General features: G+C 42.9%; 1 protein-coding gene across 2 annotated transcripts in view; it reads right to left on the bottom strand.

The window, feature by feature from the left end:
• Positions 1 to 18,462, bottom strand: part of SYN3 (synapsin III) — a 203,526-nt gene that overhangs the window by 161,680 nt on the left and 23,384 nt on the right. For both annotated transcript variants that reach the window (XM_027657222.1, XM_027657231.1), the window contains exons 3-4: positions 15,801 to 16,300; positions 2,664 to 2,721 (exon numbers count right to left, since the gene is read on the bottom strand). In XM_027657222.1, coding sequence (XP_027513023.1) covers positions 2,664 to 2,721; positions 15,801 to 16,117 — 375 coding nt within the window. In that variant the 5' untranslated portion in view covers positions 16,118 to 16,300. The remainder of the gene's footprint in view (positions 1 to 2,663; positions 2,722 to 15,800; positions 16,301 to 18,462) is intronic.

The raw sequence follows: 18,462 nt of genomic DNA on the forward strand, positions 1-18,462 counted from the left end.
CTACTACAAATAAATGATGTCATGACTTCAAAAAAATAGCACCTACTATCCTGCTCTGCTTCCCCCAAAGATTGCTAAAATGGCTTGCTAGGAAAGAATTAAGATGAAATGGAGATGTATATGAAAGAGGAGGAGAAAAAGTCTAAACCAAGTACAGAGTATCCTGGAAGAATGGCAAAAGAATTAGCAGGGTCAGAAAAAATAGGGCAGTTGCTTTTTCCCAATGTGGTTTTTCAAGACTATTTAACATTTGGATATTTCCTTTCTTTGCTTTCTGCCATTCAAACTTCTTTATTATTTAGCTTTTCAGATCAAAGGGGTTTTTTTTCCCTATAAAATATATAAAAAAAAAAATACCCAAGGCAAACTGTATTTCTGGCTCAGTCAATAATGTGTGGTTATCTGAAACAGGATCAAATGGAAAACTGAAAAACTAAATGAAGTTACTGAGCAGACCAAATGATTCAGGAGGTGCCTGAGAGTCAAATCTTGATCTGATGCAGAGTTTTTTCAGAACTGAAGAGCAAGGTTAGGGTTTGTGCATCATGGCACTGTCTGTGTGCCATTCATAGGGGAGTTATAGTAGGGAAGCCTGGTGACTGGGAACTCAAAAAGAAAGGTGTGGACCAGGTTGGTAAACACACAGATATTCCCTGCCTTTTTTTTTTTTTTCTCCCATAAGAAGACTGTGGAAGAATATTAATTTTTCAGGTAAAGAGGATCAGCATTCAGCCTCAGGGAACCTGTTTTCACAAGAGTTAAGGTTCCTGGACTGTGCTTGAGGAAGAGAGTGAAGAAGTTAGGAAGGCTTCAGATAATCATGGTAGGAGCAATGAATGAAAATTAAATATCAAAAAATACTGAGCAAGGATGAATGGACAAAATCAGAAGGGGACAGAAAGCCCAAACTTGAAGAAAGCAGTGACCCTTTCTTGGCCTCAATGATAAGCAGAGAGGCCTGAGGTCAGATTCAAGGACTGCCCATTACAATGCAGCTTCTGTGCTTCCCTTGACAGACAGTGATCCAGCTGGGAAAAGTGGTCGTCCTTTCTGCTTTTGAGGTCTGGAGGAGTCAAGAGCAGTTCCCTGCCCACTAAGTGGAGGCTGAGCTGCCTGATCTGAGGGGCAGGGAGGGGACAAGGGGAAACAGCCAGCATCCTTGTTCTCAGTTCCTCAGCTGTCACTCGCTACCCACTGCAGGCTTCATTCCCTTGGGCAGAGCTGCAGTCACTGTGTTGGGTATTTAAAGAAAGCTGCAGGGGGCCTGGCCATGGTTCTCACCAGCAGAATCACACCAGCCTTATGGGGTTTTGTTGGAGCAAATTGTTGCCTCCTCTAAAACATGGATATTCTGCCTATGCGTAGGATTTCAAGACGTAGACAGGAAAGTCTCCCTGAAAGAGTCCTTGGGGAAGTGCAATAAGCTGCCTTGTGACAATGAAAAGGGTCACAACTGGGTTTAGCCCATCAGCGATCAAGAGTCCCCTTCTATCCTGCACTCATCCACCATTTGAAGAGAGTTCTTTTACAAGGACCTCAAGTGCAATAACATTTGAGGAGAAGGACTATGAGGCAAAAGGAAGAGACTGGAGGTTTTGGAAAGAATTAAAAGGTCATTTTGCAGAGTATCAGGTCCACCTTTGAAGCTAATTGTGCTTTGAATGATGGAGAGGGTTGGATCAGAGGCTTGAAGGGCAAACTTAAATTATTTGATTTTATGCTTTTAAGTGAGAAGCATGATATTTTTATTTTTTATTTTTCCTATTGTCTTCAGGTAGTTGCTAAGGCAGCCAGCAATATAAAGACTTCGATAAGGAAGTGCAAGAAAGAATTATTCTTGCTAATACCACCGAGTACTGACAAGTGTGATATCAATAAAAAAAGAAAAATTAAGTATTTGAAGTATCATAGTTGCAAAAAATGACTTTCTAACTTTTCTGTCCCAGACACAATTTGATTAGAACATATGTGCTTATGAACAGTTTAGAGGCAACTGGACAGGACACCTTTGACAAGAGAATAAACACCTATACAAGGGCAATGAGTCCTGAGAATGTCTTTGAAACCACTGCATTAATAATCTGTACACACCTGATACCGAATCAACAGCTTTATAAAAACAAAAAATATCAGGTCATTCAAACAACATTCACCAGCTTTCTTTATCCATCCTAGCAGTTTTATAGCCCCAATTAGTATAAAACAAGCATATGATTCCTTCAGGATCACCATCTCATCCCTACATCTCTCTCTTCTTACTCCTGCTCTCAAGTTGGGTGCCGACAGATGATTATTAGTAATAATTTCTACTTTGGCAACAGCATGTACTGTGGCATACCAGCTTTGCACCTTTTCAGGCAAATATATATGGAGCTATGAGGTAGTCTTCCAACGGAAAAAAATTATAATCCTATCCCCAGAACAACAAATGTAATTTTAAGTTGAAACAGCAACTGATTTTGCAAAGGTAAGGCAAAGGATTTTGCTAAGGATGGCCCAATAAGACATTTTCATTTACAGTTTCCACAATTCTATAAAATGGACATATCTTAAAATTCCTCAATAGTTCCTTTCTTCAAGAGAATTAATATTCACAGATTATCTCTCTTAAGACCTCAGCCCTGTGCACACATTTCTTAGAAGGAAATTTGGTTGTCACAGACCTGTTCCACTCGGATATCAAATTCTCCATTCACCTTCTTCCCCTGGAAATACTTGGCCCTACAGAAGAAACAAGAGAGACAAACATGGTTAAATAAGAGTTTTGGCTTTCATTACATACTGCTTTGCTTCTGCATTTCCCTTTTTGATGAAGAATTTCTATTTGGGTCACAGCATGTTTCCCTAATTCCTATCTTCTTTCAGCTTTCTGTTCTCCAGAAGAAACCTGCCAAGCCAGATGAAAACCACATTGGAAAGTTCCTTCAAGGTTTGTTAGTTTTTCATTTTATTTTCAAACTGAAATCCAAATGCTCTCTTAATCTTTTCCAGAGAACAACTCTAATCAATGATTCCTTGCTATATTTCATTTAATACTCAGTCTTTATTCTGTTAAAGGAGACCAACACATGGCATGGCATCAGAAGCTTCTTCTGATGTTGAGCAAGGATCTTTGTCTTCAGTGTTGAAGTATTTGTGAAGCCTATTCTTGTGCTCTCTTGCTACAGAGCTGCTTTTCAGTTCTGTTTCTTTCTGCTACTGATTTAGAGAAATTGTAACTGCATCTGCAGTGTCACTAATGAGGGATTTCTTCTCCTGAACTGAGAAACTGTGTTTGCTCTGGAGTTGAACACTCTTGTGAGAAGGACACACTTCCCACCACTTCTGCTCCTAGCTCCCTATGCTATGCAGACAACAAAGCACTTTCAGAAGCATCAGTTGTTCATGAGAGCAGAAGGCTGACAGTAGTGTTGGAGAAGAAAACATAGGAAAAAACCAGGCAGGTTAGGCTTTTTGGATTCATATTTGTGTATAATGCCCCTTATATTGATTAGTCATGGGGGAAATTGCTAATATAATTTCCCCTATAAATATTTCTCCCCAATTCTTTCTCTCACCAAACAAGTTTGACAGAAGAAAATATGAATTTATTTTCTCAGACCTCCTCCCCTATAAACTTTAAGAAAGCCATGTAGGCTCCAAAAGGCTCTTCTACTTGGAAAACACTGAAAACAGTTTATCCCTGCAAGAGCTGCTTCCAGAGACAAAGTAACTCCTGGTTCTGTTTCCAGTTGGCAAAGACAGGATAGAATAAAGAAGTAAAGGAAAATGAGGAGAAGCCGGCTTTGCTCCCTATTTTATAGTATTAGCAAAAAAAAAAAAAAAAAAGCTGGCTCACATTTTTACTGTGTCTATTTGTTCCAATAAAAAAAGAAGAGACAGTAGGAAGGCAATTTTCCCCATGGCTGAAACACACATCATTTTCTAGCTGAATGCTTCCCTCCCCCAGAAATGTGAAATGCAAATAAAGAAGTTGTTTTGTTTTGTCATTCTGGCTCAAAACCAAACAAAAAGTTTTCATTTTAGTAGAAAAAGGCATAAAAATTGTCAAAAGTTTTCCGCTTCATTCTAAGGGGGATATCTGAAGGCTTCTCTTCTCAGACAGCCCATCCATCAGCATAATGTGCCAATAAGACTTCTGCATAAGTGTCAGTGAGGGACAATGTAGCAGCCAGGTGTGACCAAGACCAAGTGACTTGGACAACCCTGTCCAGTATAAAAAGGAGCTCTGGTCACTTTTCCTCTTTTTTCCTTTTTTTTTTTTTTTTTTTAATTTATGAGTGTTGCATGAAAAAAAGCAACTCAGCAGACAAGCTAAGACATCACGCCTCTAACAATAAACAGGAACTCTAAATGCACTTAATAATTCCATTAAATTTCTGGATGCATGACTCTAGAGGGTCTGGCAACATTCCTCACTCCTAAACATTGGGGATATTACTGTAACCAGTGACTCCTTAAAAACTGAAATAAGCTTTAAGAGGGCCCACAGGAACTGGTCTGAAATTTGAGGCACACTATTCACTGGTTTTTATTCCCAGCATGCTCATAATATATACTCCTTACCCACATTTATGAAACACACTTCCTCCCTCTATGGCCTCTCCTCTTTGCCGACCAGCTGGTTACAAACTCCTTAGTGCTTCTTTGCTTCAGCTTGTAATGAAGTGCGATTAACCACAGGCTTCAGCCTGGTACAGGTGGAGCAAAGAGGCTTCCACTGCCTGGTCCAGGAAATGAGCCTTCATGCAGCTAAAAAAAATCCTCTTTCTCATCTCCACAGTACTGGCTGTGCTCATGGATAGTCACATTGCGGGCACATCCAGTGTTAGGAGTCATTGGAGCAGAGCAAGGGACCTCAACTTAGACACTGTGTGACATCTCCATCTTATTCCTCTTTCCACACAGGCTGTCTCATCCAATGTCTGAGGTAACTTTCCTTTAACAGCACAATGTATCACTTTCATTCCAAGACCTTGTATCACTTTCCCCAGGAGGCTTAACCGGCTCCTAGTGTCTCTGGAGACTACAGGTGCTAAGTAATTTGCAGCCAAATATTTTGGTCTGCCCATAATTTTGACACAGCCCAGGGTACGAATAAAATGTTTTTTACTGGAACATCTCTGAAATGGATGGAGTGATCCTTTCAATTCACACCTGGGGTTTTGGAGCCCCTGGGAAGTAGAGGTGACCGTGTTGAAATGAAAAATGGCCTTAGCATCACCCTGGAGCCCCTGAAATTTTAAGCAAGCTGGAATCATTGCAGATGCTGTGGAAGCATCATATGTATCTTGTAAAACAGAGTTTGTCTTTCGTTTAGTTCTGCACAATTCATGAAATGGCTTCTGGTCCTTACAGTTGACATGAGATTGAGAAAAGGAAGACCACACTGCTCTGGTGGGGGTGCATGAGAAAGATAGGTGGAAGTTTCTGGTAGTCTTATGACAGTACAAGACTTTTGTAGATGCTGCCTCCAAACCACCTGAGCAAGTCTCTTCCAGACCTCTGCTTGGGACTTGACTGCTGCAGAGTTATTTAGGCTGCTTGTAGTGCAGCAAAGGAGTGGTGCCCAGAAGACGAGTTAAAAACCTTCCTGGAAAGACTCAGAAATGTTCCAACTCATCTCCAGCACAGCCAACAGCCAGTGATGAGGAGCAGCTCATTGCCCCAGGAGGGGGGCTGTCTGGCACCCCCCAGCTTGGGACACTGGGCAAGGTACTGGCCACACAAACCCATTGCCTCTCCCAGGTAGCTTTCAGCACTGACCATCACTTGGCTGGCCACCCCTTTATTTTAAAGAATGTCAAATGTTCAGCCTGCCAGAACACAGAGTTATAATTTGGCTAAGCAGAGTGCAGATGGGTTGGTGCGATTGCTGTGATGTTGGTAAATTAGCATGTAAACATGTTTTGACTGAAAAAAAGCTGCAGAGCCATGCTCAGGAGAAGTTCCTGGGTGGGATTTAGAGTGCTAGGCAATCCATCTAGATGTGGCCACACTGACTGGGAGGAAAGAAGCATCATAATAAACATAAAAGGTCTGACCTGGCTTGCAGGGAGAAAGCCTGTCTTGAACTCCTCTCTTTTTCTGATGAAGAAGCTGCATGCTCTGGAGAGGAACATATTTTCTGGGTGCAAAGCAATCAGACAAACAAAAGTTCTGCTTTCTGCCTCAGCTCTGGCATGATTACAGGGACATAAGAATCCCAATACCTCTTATACAATAATCTGGAAAGAATAGAAGCTTAATTTCCAGAGATATTCTTAAAACAAGCCCCAGGCTGCCTCAATGATCATGGCTGCAGGAAGTATATGCACAATCTTCTGTTAGATATGAAGTGTATTCCTAACAGCAGCAAGGAAAAAATAAATGTTCTATTCACCTCCAGTTACCTCCATAAGGCTAATTCACAGAAAGTCCATGTATAACATTCATGCCCTTAGGTGTTTAGAAAGCATCTATTTGAGCAAGGGATGCTAGCACTGAACCAAGACTGCAAACACATCTGTGAGACACTCGAATTATCCCTCTGGCATCACCAAGAGCTTGCACAGTACCCATGCAAGGGCTGCCTGAATCCGTGCGCTCCCCTGCACCTTTGTGCTAATGCTGGTGGACTGCAAACACAGAGAGACAGTGCTCATGGGGCACAAAGTCCCCTCTCCTCACATGTCACCGGGCCCAGGGGAGGTAGAGCCGGGCCAGTGGGCTGTGGGTATGGTAGCCAGGGCAAGCCTGCACTGCTGTGCTGCTCCTGTGTCATGGGGACTCACAGCACAAGACAAGCAACTTTCCTGCATGGAGTAGGGGCTTCCAGGGTCATCAACAAAAGACCCCATCTGACAAGCTACTTCTATTAGGAGAGTACAGATCCTCTTGTCTTTCTTCTCTGTATGATAATAACTGGTGTCATCAGCCCTGTCCTCTTTCTTCTTTAAAACCAAGGTAGGTGCAATGAGTACTCAACCTGTCAGCCAATATACATACTCAGCAAAGAAATCATGGAATCATAGAATGGTTTGCATTGGAAGGGACCTTAAAGATCATCCAGTTCCAACCCCACTGCCATGGGCAGGGACATCTTCCACTAGACCAGCTTGCTGGTCTGGAAGAAGCTATTTGTGAAGAGCTTGTGTTGTCTCTTCTGGAGACAACTTTCTTCTTTCTTTTCTCTGCTTTTCTCTCTTGGTGCAAAGGAATAAATCCAAGCTGCTTCAGAGGACTTCTTCGGTGTTTTCCTCTGGATTTCTGTGAAGGAGGCAACAGGGATACAGCAGGGGGCTGCACAACTTTTGTCAGGTTGGAAAATGATCTGCACAGGTGAGGAATAGGAAAAGATGCTCAGTTATCAAGCCCAAGGAGCTCTTCCTCAGGTACAGGTGACACTAGACTCCAGCCCCTGGAAGAAAAGGTGCAGAACAGTGGCCTGATCATGGAGAAGGCATTAGCCAGGACGGGCAAGGGATTTGAAATGATTGGAATGGTCTGGAGGAGTGCCATGATTCAAAGCTTAAAGCTGTTCCTGCAGGTCCATTATCTAGGTGAAGCAGAAGTTATGACACATTATGCAGCTTTGCAGACAGGCTAGTATTTCACATTTAATTCATGGGACTATCCTGCAAAATGGCTCCTGTATGGAGCAATTTTCTACGATAGGAAGAAATCAACGAAATTCAGCTCAGATTTTCCTGTGAGAGACCTCAGTGGAGCTGACTTAGCAAATGTTGTAATGCTGGTAGAATGTCTTGGAAACCAGGAAGCCATCCTTCAGATGAACAAATATGCCTGAGCCCAAATCCCCTGTGATATGAGTGAACCCAGGAACTTTTTGGGGTATCACTGTTCAAGAGACGCCTTGAGCTACAAACCTGGGAGCTGGCTTTTACCTTCAACCCAAAAATGGGCTCAGTATCACTGACAGCATGCCAAAGAAAGACACTGGATATTGTAATGGCAAATTCCTTCAAATCCTCTGGCTGAGCTTGTGCCTCTGGATCAAGACATAACAAGCAAAGAAAGCTAAGCCACACTTCGGATGGAGATGGCTTCCTATCTGGAGCAGGAAGAAGAGCAGGTCCTATGGGACCCTTGGGGACAGATGGGCAACGGACCAGGTGTACGAAAGAAGGAGACAAATAATGAAGAAGAGATTTGGGTAAACAAACTAAAAAACATCCATGGGTAAATTCTGGAACTATCTGAATTATTTCCCTGGTATCACATTACACATATTTCTCTCAAGCCCCTTGGGAAAATAAGACATGCAATTTCTTCCTGGATCATCCTGGAAAAGGCGAGGCTGAAGCCCCCTGGATTGGGTGTGGGGGCACCTCAGGGAGGGTGGGGAGGGGGTTAGGCACTGTACAAAATCCCTGTGTCAAAGCGCCTGGGGGCCCAAGTGATGCACAAGGCACTCACTGTATGTCCGCATTGTCTCCTTCATAAAAGGGGCTGGGACTGGGAAAAAGGAGACAGTTTCCAGGATACTGGCCAGCAGCTGCTGGAATGCCCCGACCCCCCCAGCCCCTACACACTGGGGGGAGGAGAAACGCATTTGTGCCCTTTTTATTTCAGGGGTAAAAACAAGGGAGGTTTTCCTTTGAGGAGCCAGCTCTCAACTCCTTCACCACTTTTCCCCACTTTAACAATTCTCAGCTGCACACGATAAGGAATTTTGAGATGGACAATTCTTGACTGCCCAGGGTATAGGGATGAGAAAAATCACTACAAATGCTAAGGTCTGCAAGCTGCTGGAACTTTTGTCCACATCTGCTCTGGTCCAGAGACCTTTATGCACTGTTCACCTGTGGGATGGAGTGGTTGGTAGTTTATATTTAATTTGTAGTAGTGCCTTGGGCCAGGGCTGGAGACTATCAGAATATTAAAGACGGATAATTGTGATGGATGTGTGCTTTGACACCTCAGAAAACAAGGTTGGAATTAAAGGTTAAATGGACCACAGGCTGGTGCAGAAAGATAAAAAGGGTATTCACACTGTACATACAGACAGTGAGGGACCAAGAGGTAAATTTCAGGTTTGGGTTGGGTCAAAAGGTAACCCAAAATACACTGATACTTTTCCAGGAGCTCCATAAAAGTTTCTGCTCCATCCCCAGGACACAGTACTGCTGTGATCAGCTCTGTGCCTCCCCAGGGCAAGGTCACCTTGCTCTCGGTGTTGTCATCACTTGGCTTACTGTAGCCACCAAATGGAGAGCCAGCTCTGCAGCACCGCAGGTGTGTCCTCTGTGTCCAAGGTCAGGCCATGGGAACAGACTTCTTTTGTTGCCTTCTGGGAAGAACCATAAAACCCAGCCCACTCTAGTTACTGTAAAACCATCTCTAAGGCATTATTAGTTATGGGATCACACCAAGGGAAGAAATGACTCTCCAGAAGGGGTTTGCATTGGGCTCTGATGGTGGTATGGGTTAGGCTTTTTTTGGATAAAGGAAGTCCTCATGATGAGGTCTGTGATGGTCCCACCCTACAGGGCTGGGAGGATTTTCTTGGCTTGAACACACACAGAAAGGGAAGCTTTGGGGCAGGAAGGGAGAAGGGTTTTAAAAATCTTTTGTGAGTCTTCTCTTTCTCTGAGGGAACTGAAGGCCTGTTTTCGAGGAGACCTGGGTTGGCAAGCCACCAGCACTTTAACGATCGCAGACACAACCATTCAGGCCACTCTTTCTATTCAAGGAATTATGGAGTCCCACACAATACTGACCTCCCAGCATCTTCCTGTGCCACCTCCTGCTCGTCAAAAAGGGGTAATCAAAGCCATCCTCCCTCATCCAAGAGAAGAAGCACTAGTTAGTGCAGCACCATTGCTTTTGGGCACAGCTTTTTGTGCTTCTATGAGCTGTCAGAACAGGAAAGACACTTTGTTGTAGGTCTGGTTCCCCACCCAGGCTATACTGTGGTCACATTCCTTCTGGCCACAAAGAGCTGGGGCCAGGGGGGTAGGGCAGGAGGGTAGGCAGTGAAGGTGGGGTACTGCTTTAAGTACAAAATGAGGCAGCAATTTTATTTTGTGTATTATCAAAATAATGCATTTCTGGAATATTTCCATATTGCTAAATTTAGATGGTATGGCCTGGAGCTGTTTTCAAGGGGTATCGTTTTTGTTGAGGATTTGGCAATTTTTTTTTTCCAGCCCACTTCTGTTCTCCCTGAACTTGAGGAGCAGGAGAACTGGTCTAACTTGAACCAACACTGGGGCAGGACTGCGGACTTTCAGGCAGAAGAACTCTGTCTCACAAACCTTGAGAAATCTATCTGAGGGTTGGTTTGGTTTTTTTAAAAAACTAGGCAGGACATTCTGAGGTTAAATTCTATGCATTTATAGGAACTCTGGTAAAGCAATTAAGGTCTGAGATTTGACTTGCATTAGCATAGTTATAACCTGGTGGGGAATGTTTTCCATACTCCTTGTGTCTATTTTTGTAATGATACTAATCCTTTACATTTCTGTATCACTTTTCATTACGGGGGCTAGATCCCAAGCTGCTTTACATATGCAGGACAAAAATACAGACAGACAGGATGGTGATATACCTAAAACAGACTGGAAAGTGATGTGATAAATGCAATTTCTTGAATAGTTTTGACAGTCTTGCCTCCTTTTCACCCCCGTACCTGTATACTAGGGAATACAGAAACTCTTCAGGCTGCTTTCAAGTGTGCACATGTGCACCAACACACACACACCCATTTACCACAAGCTTACCTCCTCTTTCCCCTTTCCCTTTCTCAAGAAGCAGAATTTGACAATAATTATAGGAACAGAAATCTTCAGTACTGGGTAGATGTGGCTAAATTATGAAAATAAAAGAGTTTTTTAGCCAGATTTGCGAAAACGTGAATTTTTACCCCTAGGTTTTTTTAAAATTATAGCTGCATTGCTGCACAGAACTTGTGAAATCTTAAAAGGTCGCCACTGTGTAAAAAAAGCTAATTCATAATAACTTATTGCTCGTTACCACTATGTTAAAAGATCTGGGACTTCTTAGCAGGAAACATAGACAAAACTTTGCAATTTAACCAGCAAATTCCTAAGTTCAAGCTTGAAGTCCAAAACTTCCCATTATATTTAAATGAGTTGGGTACAGAAATATTTCTCTTAGTGGGAGCCTTAACATATCACCTTCAGCCTACTGAAAGCATGAAATGACTCATGACACTCGTTGAATATTTTTGAAAAGGAATTCCTTGAAAAAAGAAATTAGGATTTAAGAACTCCCATGTTACTAAAAATCAATATTAGAGTGTTATTATTTGAGCAATCTTATTTAGGCAAATGACATACTTAAAGCTCAGTATTGTCCTGTATTATGAGGAGTAAAAATTGGTTTTATTTAAAAAAAGGTTGATAATTTCCTCTGAACAGTATAAAACAGTAATCCTGTCAAATCAGTCCATAATTAGACCTGAATCATGACATTATTGTTATACAAAGAACCATTTCAGATGTATTAAGAGGATTCCATTCAGTATTAACCACAGTTTTTCTCTTTCTTCATCTTAAAATTTTTGGAGACAGGATGTTCAGGCAGATTTGGGTGTCAAGTAAATGGGAGAAAAAACAACGCAATTTTGTGATCTTAACATGTCCTCTGTGACTTACTTTTTGGTGAAATATGCATGTCACAATCCTCTCATGTAGAACTGCTGCACACAGGGTTACATGTGTTTTGTGCAAGACAGCACGAAGCACTGTTAGCTCTTGGAACGGACCGAAATATGGACAAAACACACCAATGACTTTGAAAAGTGGCATGAGCTACTTCACAAATGTACCTAAGATATCTAGCAAATGCAACAAGAACAACTTTGTTATGCTGACTAGTCCAGGAAGTGATGCTTTTAGCATTTGTGGTTAATAGGAGCCTTAGCTGTGCTTGATCACTTCCCCAATAAGCTGTTTAAACATGAGGCATTAGGCTAGAAAGCTGAGCACTTTCACAGAGGATGGGGGTTAACAATTCTCAGCACTAAATCCTGTTTGATCTGCTGAGAAATTCAATCCAGCAAGAGCACAATTTTACTTAAGAGCACAATTTTACTTAATAGCATGTCGGGAGGGGAGGTTGCCAGACGTGGGATGTTTTCCTCCTGGCTGAGGTCGGGCTGCCAGAGCTGGCCCGTATGCCACTGCATGGAGTTCTGCTGTCCCCCTTCCTCATGGTCCTGCTCCCTTTTGCAGTGTGTTTAATACATGCACGTTTATTCATGTGTGAGCTTCTTATTTTCTGGCAGCTGTTGTAGATGAGTAGGTGAATTGTGGATGCATTTTTGGAAGTCTCCCAAGGCACAGATACTCCCAGCCCACAAGAAGGAGCCTCATTCTCCAGGTGGAGGTTTCCAGCTGAGAAATGTACCATTAATGACTGAAGAGAAGCCAAGCTTTTCCCTACTGTGCTGATGCACAGGTACATTCACTGATGTGCATGCTTCTGAGGGCTACCTGTCAAAGCCAAGAGCACAAGGCAGCTATAGTGACAGTATTTTCCTCTTGTGCACATCCTCCACATGGTGATTCACTGTGTGCTTCCTTGCAGTGTGCTAGAGCTGCGTCTTGGAGAAGAATGGAAAATTTGTCAAAATGTTGCCACTTTAGCAGAAAGCTGGGTGAGTTCCCTTGCTTTTAATAGAATGTACCTTTCTTTTACTGCTGCTAATGCAGAAAGCAGCTGATCATATTCTGTGGGACTCACATTATTTTTATAGTACTTGGTCTTTGGAATAAACCAGAGCATATTGCATGTCAAGAACCACAAGGGTTTTATGGCGGAAGACAACCCATGGGTGCTGTTTCCTTCCTCCAGGCCTCTGAGAGAAGTTGATTGCTATACTGTACCATCAGAGACATAGTAGCTCCCTGAAAATAGAAAGGATTGCCATTTGTCACTTTAAAGTGCATTCAACATGCACTTGCCTATTTGAGTTGTTAGAGCATTTTGTCATGCACTTGTGCAGCACCTCATCCTAATCCACAACTGCAGCTCTTTGCTGTAATACAAAGTGATGATAAACTAATGTCTGGCTTGGCAATATTGCTACAGTCTCCAGTTCTGAGAAAGTGCTTTCATTTGGAGAAGAGAAATCAAATGGTAGATTCCACTGTCTCTCACCCTTCCTGTCCGTGAACAAGCTAGTCCTTGTTGTAAACCCTGTGTAACTTGCTCTGGGGGAGGAGGCACTATAGAAACACTCCCACCCTTAAAATAAAGGCAGTGCTTCAGTAGTTATTTCTTGAGGATTTTTTCTAGTAAACTGTTTCAAAGGGAGAAGGAATGGGTTTCTCAAAAACCAAATACAAAAGTTTCACAGGTAGCAAGAACCAGAGCAAGAAGAAGTGAAATGCACTGCAAACATGATGCTTCTTCTAAACACAAAATCACCAATACAGAACCAAAAAACCACTGTTATTCAGCTTCCAAAGTCTGGGACTGTCTCTCTACATGATACAGAGTAGACAGACAGAATCCCTAGATAACCAGCTTCATCAGCTGTGCTCTCACAAGGCAAACTCTGCTTTCTCAGGCTGCTCAGCCTGAACTCACATAACACCCTGGCTGAGACCAAGAAGATGACTTGCATTGCTCAGAAGTACCTTACCAAAAATAAACATCCACGGAGCCATGGAGCCACTTCTCTTCAGTGCTGCTCTCAAGGGCTTGCTGAGTTTCCTGGAGACACAAAAATCAACTGCCAAGTAGCACTCCTGGCCCACTGGAGTGGTTGCATTGGTACGCTCTCTTAGAAAGGACCGTGTGCTGCTGCCTTTAGGCTGGGAAAGTTTCCAAGCATGTATTTCTGCTCATGCTACAAAGAGCCACGGCAGGCAAGGGTTAGCAATGTTCTTTCCTTGGTTTTCACGTCATACAAATATCAGGGTATAGTAATGAATTCATACACTAATTTTATGCAGTGCCCTCACAGGCTTAGTAAAGAGAGTAAAGGCAGGGAGCCTCGGCAAGCAGATTTGACACCTGCAAACTTGTAGATATGGGCACAGAGCAGAGATAAATGAAAGGGGTATCCCATCATGTCTAGAAACTGCTAAGTTATAGACAGCAGAGGGACAGCCAAAACAGCAGGATATGTGGGGTACTTACATGAGGGGAGGAGTGAAGACAGTGTGGGTAGCCATAGGTTCTCTTTATATATCCCAGCTGCTGTTTCCTTGGCAAGCTCAGCTCACAGACCACAAAGTCTGTATGACAGAACAGCAGCTGGGAGATATAAAGGCAGAGATTTGAATATAGTGTGTATTTTAAAACATGAAAACACTGCAGCAGAGTCCAACCCCTCCTTGTCCTTTCCCCTGACTACCTTCAGCACCATTAATCTCAAGTTAAACCTAGATTGGTCTTTGAGCTTGGGCTTTCCTTTCTGATTACAGTGTTTGGACTACACAGTGCCAGCTAAGCCCCAGATGCTAGAGTTGTGCATCAAAGGCACTCCCATTCCCAGATGGAGGATGCTATGTTAAGGGACTGCCACCTGGCAGCGTCCTCAAGGAACTGCAAAAACACTTCACAGAGGCTGAGGTTAGTGAGACTTGTGGGTGCACCCAGGAAAGAGAGATCAGATCTGGTTGAGCCAGATTGGTGCTGGCGACTGAACTATCTGGTGTTAAGGGGCTGTTACTGTGACAAAAGACACAAGGTCAGTGGAACATATGATATGACAATCACCTTATCAGGGATTTTCCCACTCAGTTAAAAAGTTGTTCTTCCTTTGAGAAAAATCCCACTGTTTTCCCTCTCTTACTTCAAGTTGGCTGAAGACAGCTGACCTAGTTGAACTTAGTCATGGTCCCTTTTTCAGTAAGAGCAAAGCTCTTGACTTGTGAAGATATACCCAGGGAGGCACGTGTCACCTTGTCCCCACTCTTCCTGTTAAGCAGAGAAGACCAAAGGTGAAAACTGTACTGAAGAGTGGCATGGGACGAAAAGAACAATAAAATAAACCTCCCTTGGCCAAGACCTTGTAACCCAGCTTCTTTCGTTTTGAAGTCCTCAATGTTGCCTCCTTACCTGTGCTACTCTTACCTTTTTTCTGTGTTGTGACAAGCTGGCAGATGAAACAAAAGCAATCAGTGAGTAATTTCTCTAAGATTTCAGAAGACTTCAGTTGTCCTACCCTTTGGATATGGTCCTTTGCTAGCCAATATCATAGGAAACAAACTTCTATGCTTTTGTTTGAAAAGAGACCTGCATAAACAAGACATATTTGAGGCCTAGCTGAGCCTGGGAGTCTTTTGCCAATAGTTATTGCTATGCTTAGTGGGTGAAGGAATCTTGACCAGGCAGCAGTAAGCTTGCTTATCTTTTCATAATTTATGTAGAAATTTTCAGACAGAGGAAAGCTCAAGAGAGATTGAGAGCTGGAGAGATTGGGTCCCTTTTAGTGTTCAGAGCCAGCACAAATAGTGGGTTAAGGTCCTGAACCACAACACTAACACACCTTCAGCTGTGACCTCTTAGGACCATTGCTAGATGTGACAGCTTGGCTAAGCCTGCTGGGTAGAGAATGCCCTATGTGCACTCATATATTGAGGCTATGAGGAAGCTGACCAGTGAATACCAAATGAACATTTCTTTCAAGAAAGATAGGAAAAAAGCCTACTCTGCCATTTATGCAAGTCATCTGACAGGAACCAACCTGGGGCCAGACCTGTTGACCTAGATGTGAAGGCATCTGTGTATCCCACTGCAGATTATCTGTGATTCCCAGATCCCTCTATTCCCCAAACATTAGGAAACTGAATTCAGTAGGAGGACTGCTGATGCCTTACCAGTCAGTGTGTGCATCATCAATCACCAGGAGGATCTTGGGTTTCTGGGCCACAGGTGGTGTGGGGCTGACTGAGTGATCAATCAGTCCTGCAGCTGCTTGTGTGGTTTGCTTCATGGCACTGGAGATGGAGCTGAAGATGCTGGTGCCAGTGGAGGAAGAGTGCGAGGGTTGAGGTGGCTGTGGATGCTTTCTCTCCGTGGCAGGAGAAACTGGAGAGCTCGTGGAGCTGTCAGGGCGCTGCAAGTCCATCATGTAGCCATTGGGCAAATTTGCCACAAAACTACTGTCTGAGAGACGCCGCCGGAGGAAATTCATTGTTGCAGCGTTGTATGGAAACTTTCTCAGCAAGAGCAAGGCTGAACAATGGTGTCACCAGTCCTGGGGGATGTCTCTGTGTCTGTGTGGGTACCTCCTTACAGTCCAGGTAGACAGGCTTTCTCCGTTGAAATCTTGATGGAGAAATATATCTTATTTTTTCAGCTGTATTTTCTTTCTCTCCTATGGGAAGAGAATCAAAGACATATATGTGAGATACATACTGTGAGACTGAGATAAGAAAAACCCTGTTGGCTTAGATGGGTACCTTAATCAACAAGAGAAGAAAGGACTACTGGTTGCTATGCAGTATGCTACACTGGTACAGTCAAACAGGTAGGACAAAATATGTTTCACAACTCTCATCCCCCAACATTTTCTGGTCAGTACTACCAGCTTGCACTACCTTAGGGGCTAACAATTCTATAGCTATTCAGTGTGGAGAGAGAAAAAATTATTCTGATCATAAACGTTAATTTTAAAAAGAGAGACAATTTCTGGTATTTTGTGTGTTAAAAATAACACATGCTTGTTATAGAATAACCAGCAAATGATGCAAATGAATGAAGTTGTATTATCCTTGACAGGTTTGTAAGCAGGGCTCTGAACTTAAGGAATCCTAAATTCAAATAGCGTGTAAACAATAAATAGTAGAAAAATCCCTATACACCTTTTGATCAAGTGCAGTGGCAGCTTCAAACTACTCATTTCGGTCCCTTCTGCTCTCTGCACTTAAAATTTGACTCTGAGCGAGGTGCGTGCTGGTGGTTGGTTGCTAGATACTAGCAGGCTATCTGATTTTGCAAGTTCACTTGTAGGATTTTTGCAGGTACTCAAAACTAGAAGTTTGGCTGTCTAATCTTCACATATTCTTTTCACTCTCTTGTCTTTTTTTAGGAAGAAAGAGCTCTCATTCCACTCATCACTTCAAGTGAGAAAATGAACATTGTGAAATGTAAGTATTTGACTCTTCTCCCTTGACCACAATATGATGTCTTTGTTTTTACTCCAAATATTAAGTATTTCAGCAGTTAAATAATCTCATAGTTTAAAGAATTTTTCACCTTTAGGCACATCCCAGAAAACAGATTTCCACAGTAATTTCCCAAGAAATTTTTATCTGCTGAGACAGCATTTGAGTCTTGTTTGGTGAGATTTAGGGGAAAAACAAAAGAAAATTATTGCTGGTAAAAAAGATATGTTTTTCAAGACATACATATCTGCAGTAATGAAAATAAAAGAGTTCTCCCATACATTAAGTGAAATGAGTCACATGCACTCTTCGTATCATTGTTTAAATCATTCCCTAACTTCGTCAAGTCTTTTTGAATGACCTCCTACAAATACTGTAGCTCCTTGCCTTCACGCAGTTTGGTCTCCCTTACTGTTCATGCTCTTGTCCCAAACTCTCTTTGCCTTCTCATGGCAGAAAACTGTCTTTTCCCAGCTGGCCCAAGAGAGCTCAATGTCTGTGAATCTCCATCCTGGAGCTGTGGGTAAGAGCTCATGGAGCAACCAAATAGCTGTCTTATAATAAGCTCTCATTTATTGTCACGTATAGGGATTCACAAAGCTTTATAGATGGAGGATTCGGACCTGCCTATGTCCGTCCCCCTCATAGCCCCCAAACCTTTAGGGAAGCTCAGACGAGCCTACATGCAAATAATCAAGCTGCAAAGAGCCCCTTGGCACATGTGCCCCAAATCTCGTCATCCATCACCACTCCAACCCCATGGGCATAGGATTCATCTGGAGCAGAGGGCTCCCTGCTGAAGCTGCTGACATTGGCTTATTAGGGTAATTTTTCTTTTGATTTCTCAACCCTGGCAGTGCAAGTCCTCTGACTTTGCTGGAGCCTGGACTTAGTCTTTTCCCAGGGCATAGCTCAGGAAATCTTTAATGACTTCCTGCCACATTTACAGTCGATAACATATCTTGAGGCATTGTGCTGACTTCCTGCCTGGTCCTGGCACGCCCGGTGACTGCACAACATCAGCGAACACACACACACCAGTGAGCACTTTGGTAGCACTGACTTGTTTTTGCAGCACTCGTTCCAAAAAGAAGGTAACAGATAGTATCCATGAGTTATGAGCTAGCTGCTCACCTCATATATACACCCACACAGCACTTGGCCTACTCCTGTCCTACCACAGTAACTGCAAGTGCCAGCACAGAGTCGTCTGCTGTTTCCTGTCCAGGATGATCCTAGTGGTAGAGCCTACAGGGGTTTTGGGGGATTTATACACTACAGACTGGGTAAAAATGTGCTGCGCTGTTCTCTGCTCAGGAAACTGTGTGTTCTACCTTGCTTGACACAAATAAGCAAAATCCCTTCACTTGAA

The sequence above is a fragment of the Corapipo altera genome, unplaced genomic scaffold, assembly GCF_003945725.1.
Source record: "Corapipo altera isolate COAL_440 unplaced genomic scaffold, ASM394572v1 1, whole genome shotgun sequence".
Taxonomy (NCBI): Eukaryota; Metazoa; Chordata; class Aves; order Passeriformes; family Pipridae; genus Corapipo; species Corapipo altera.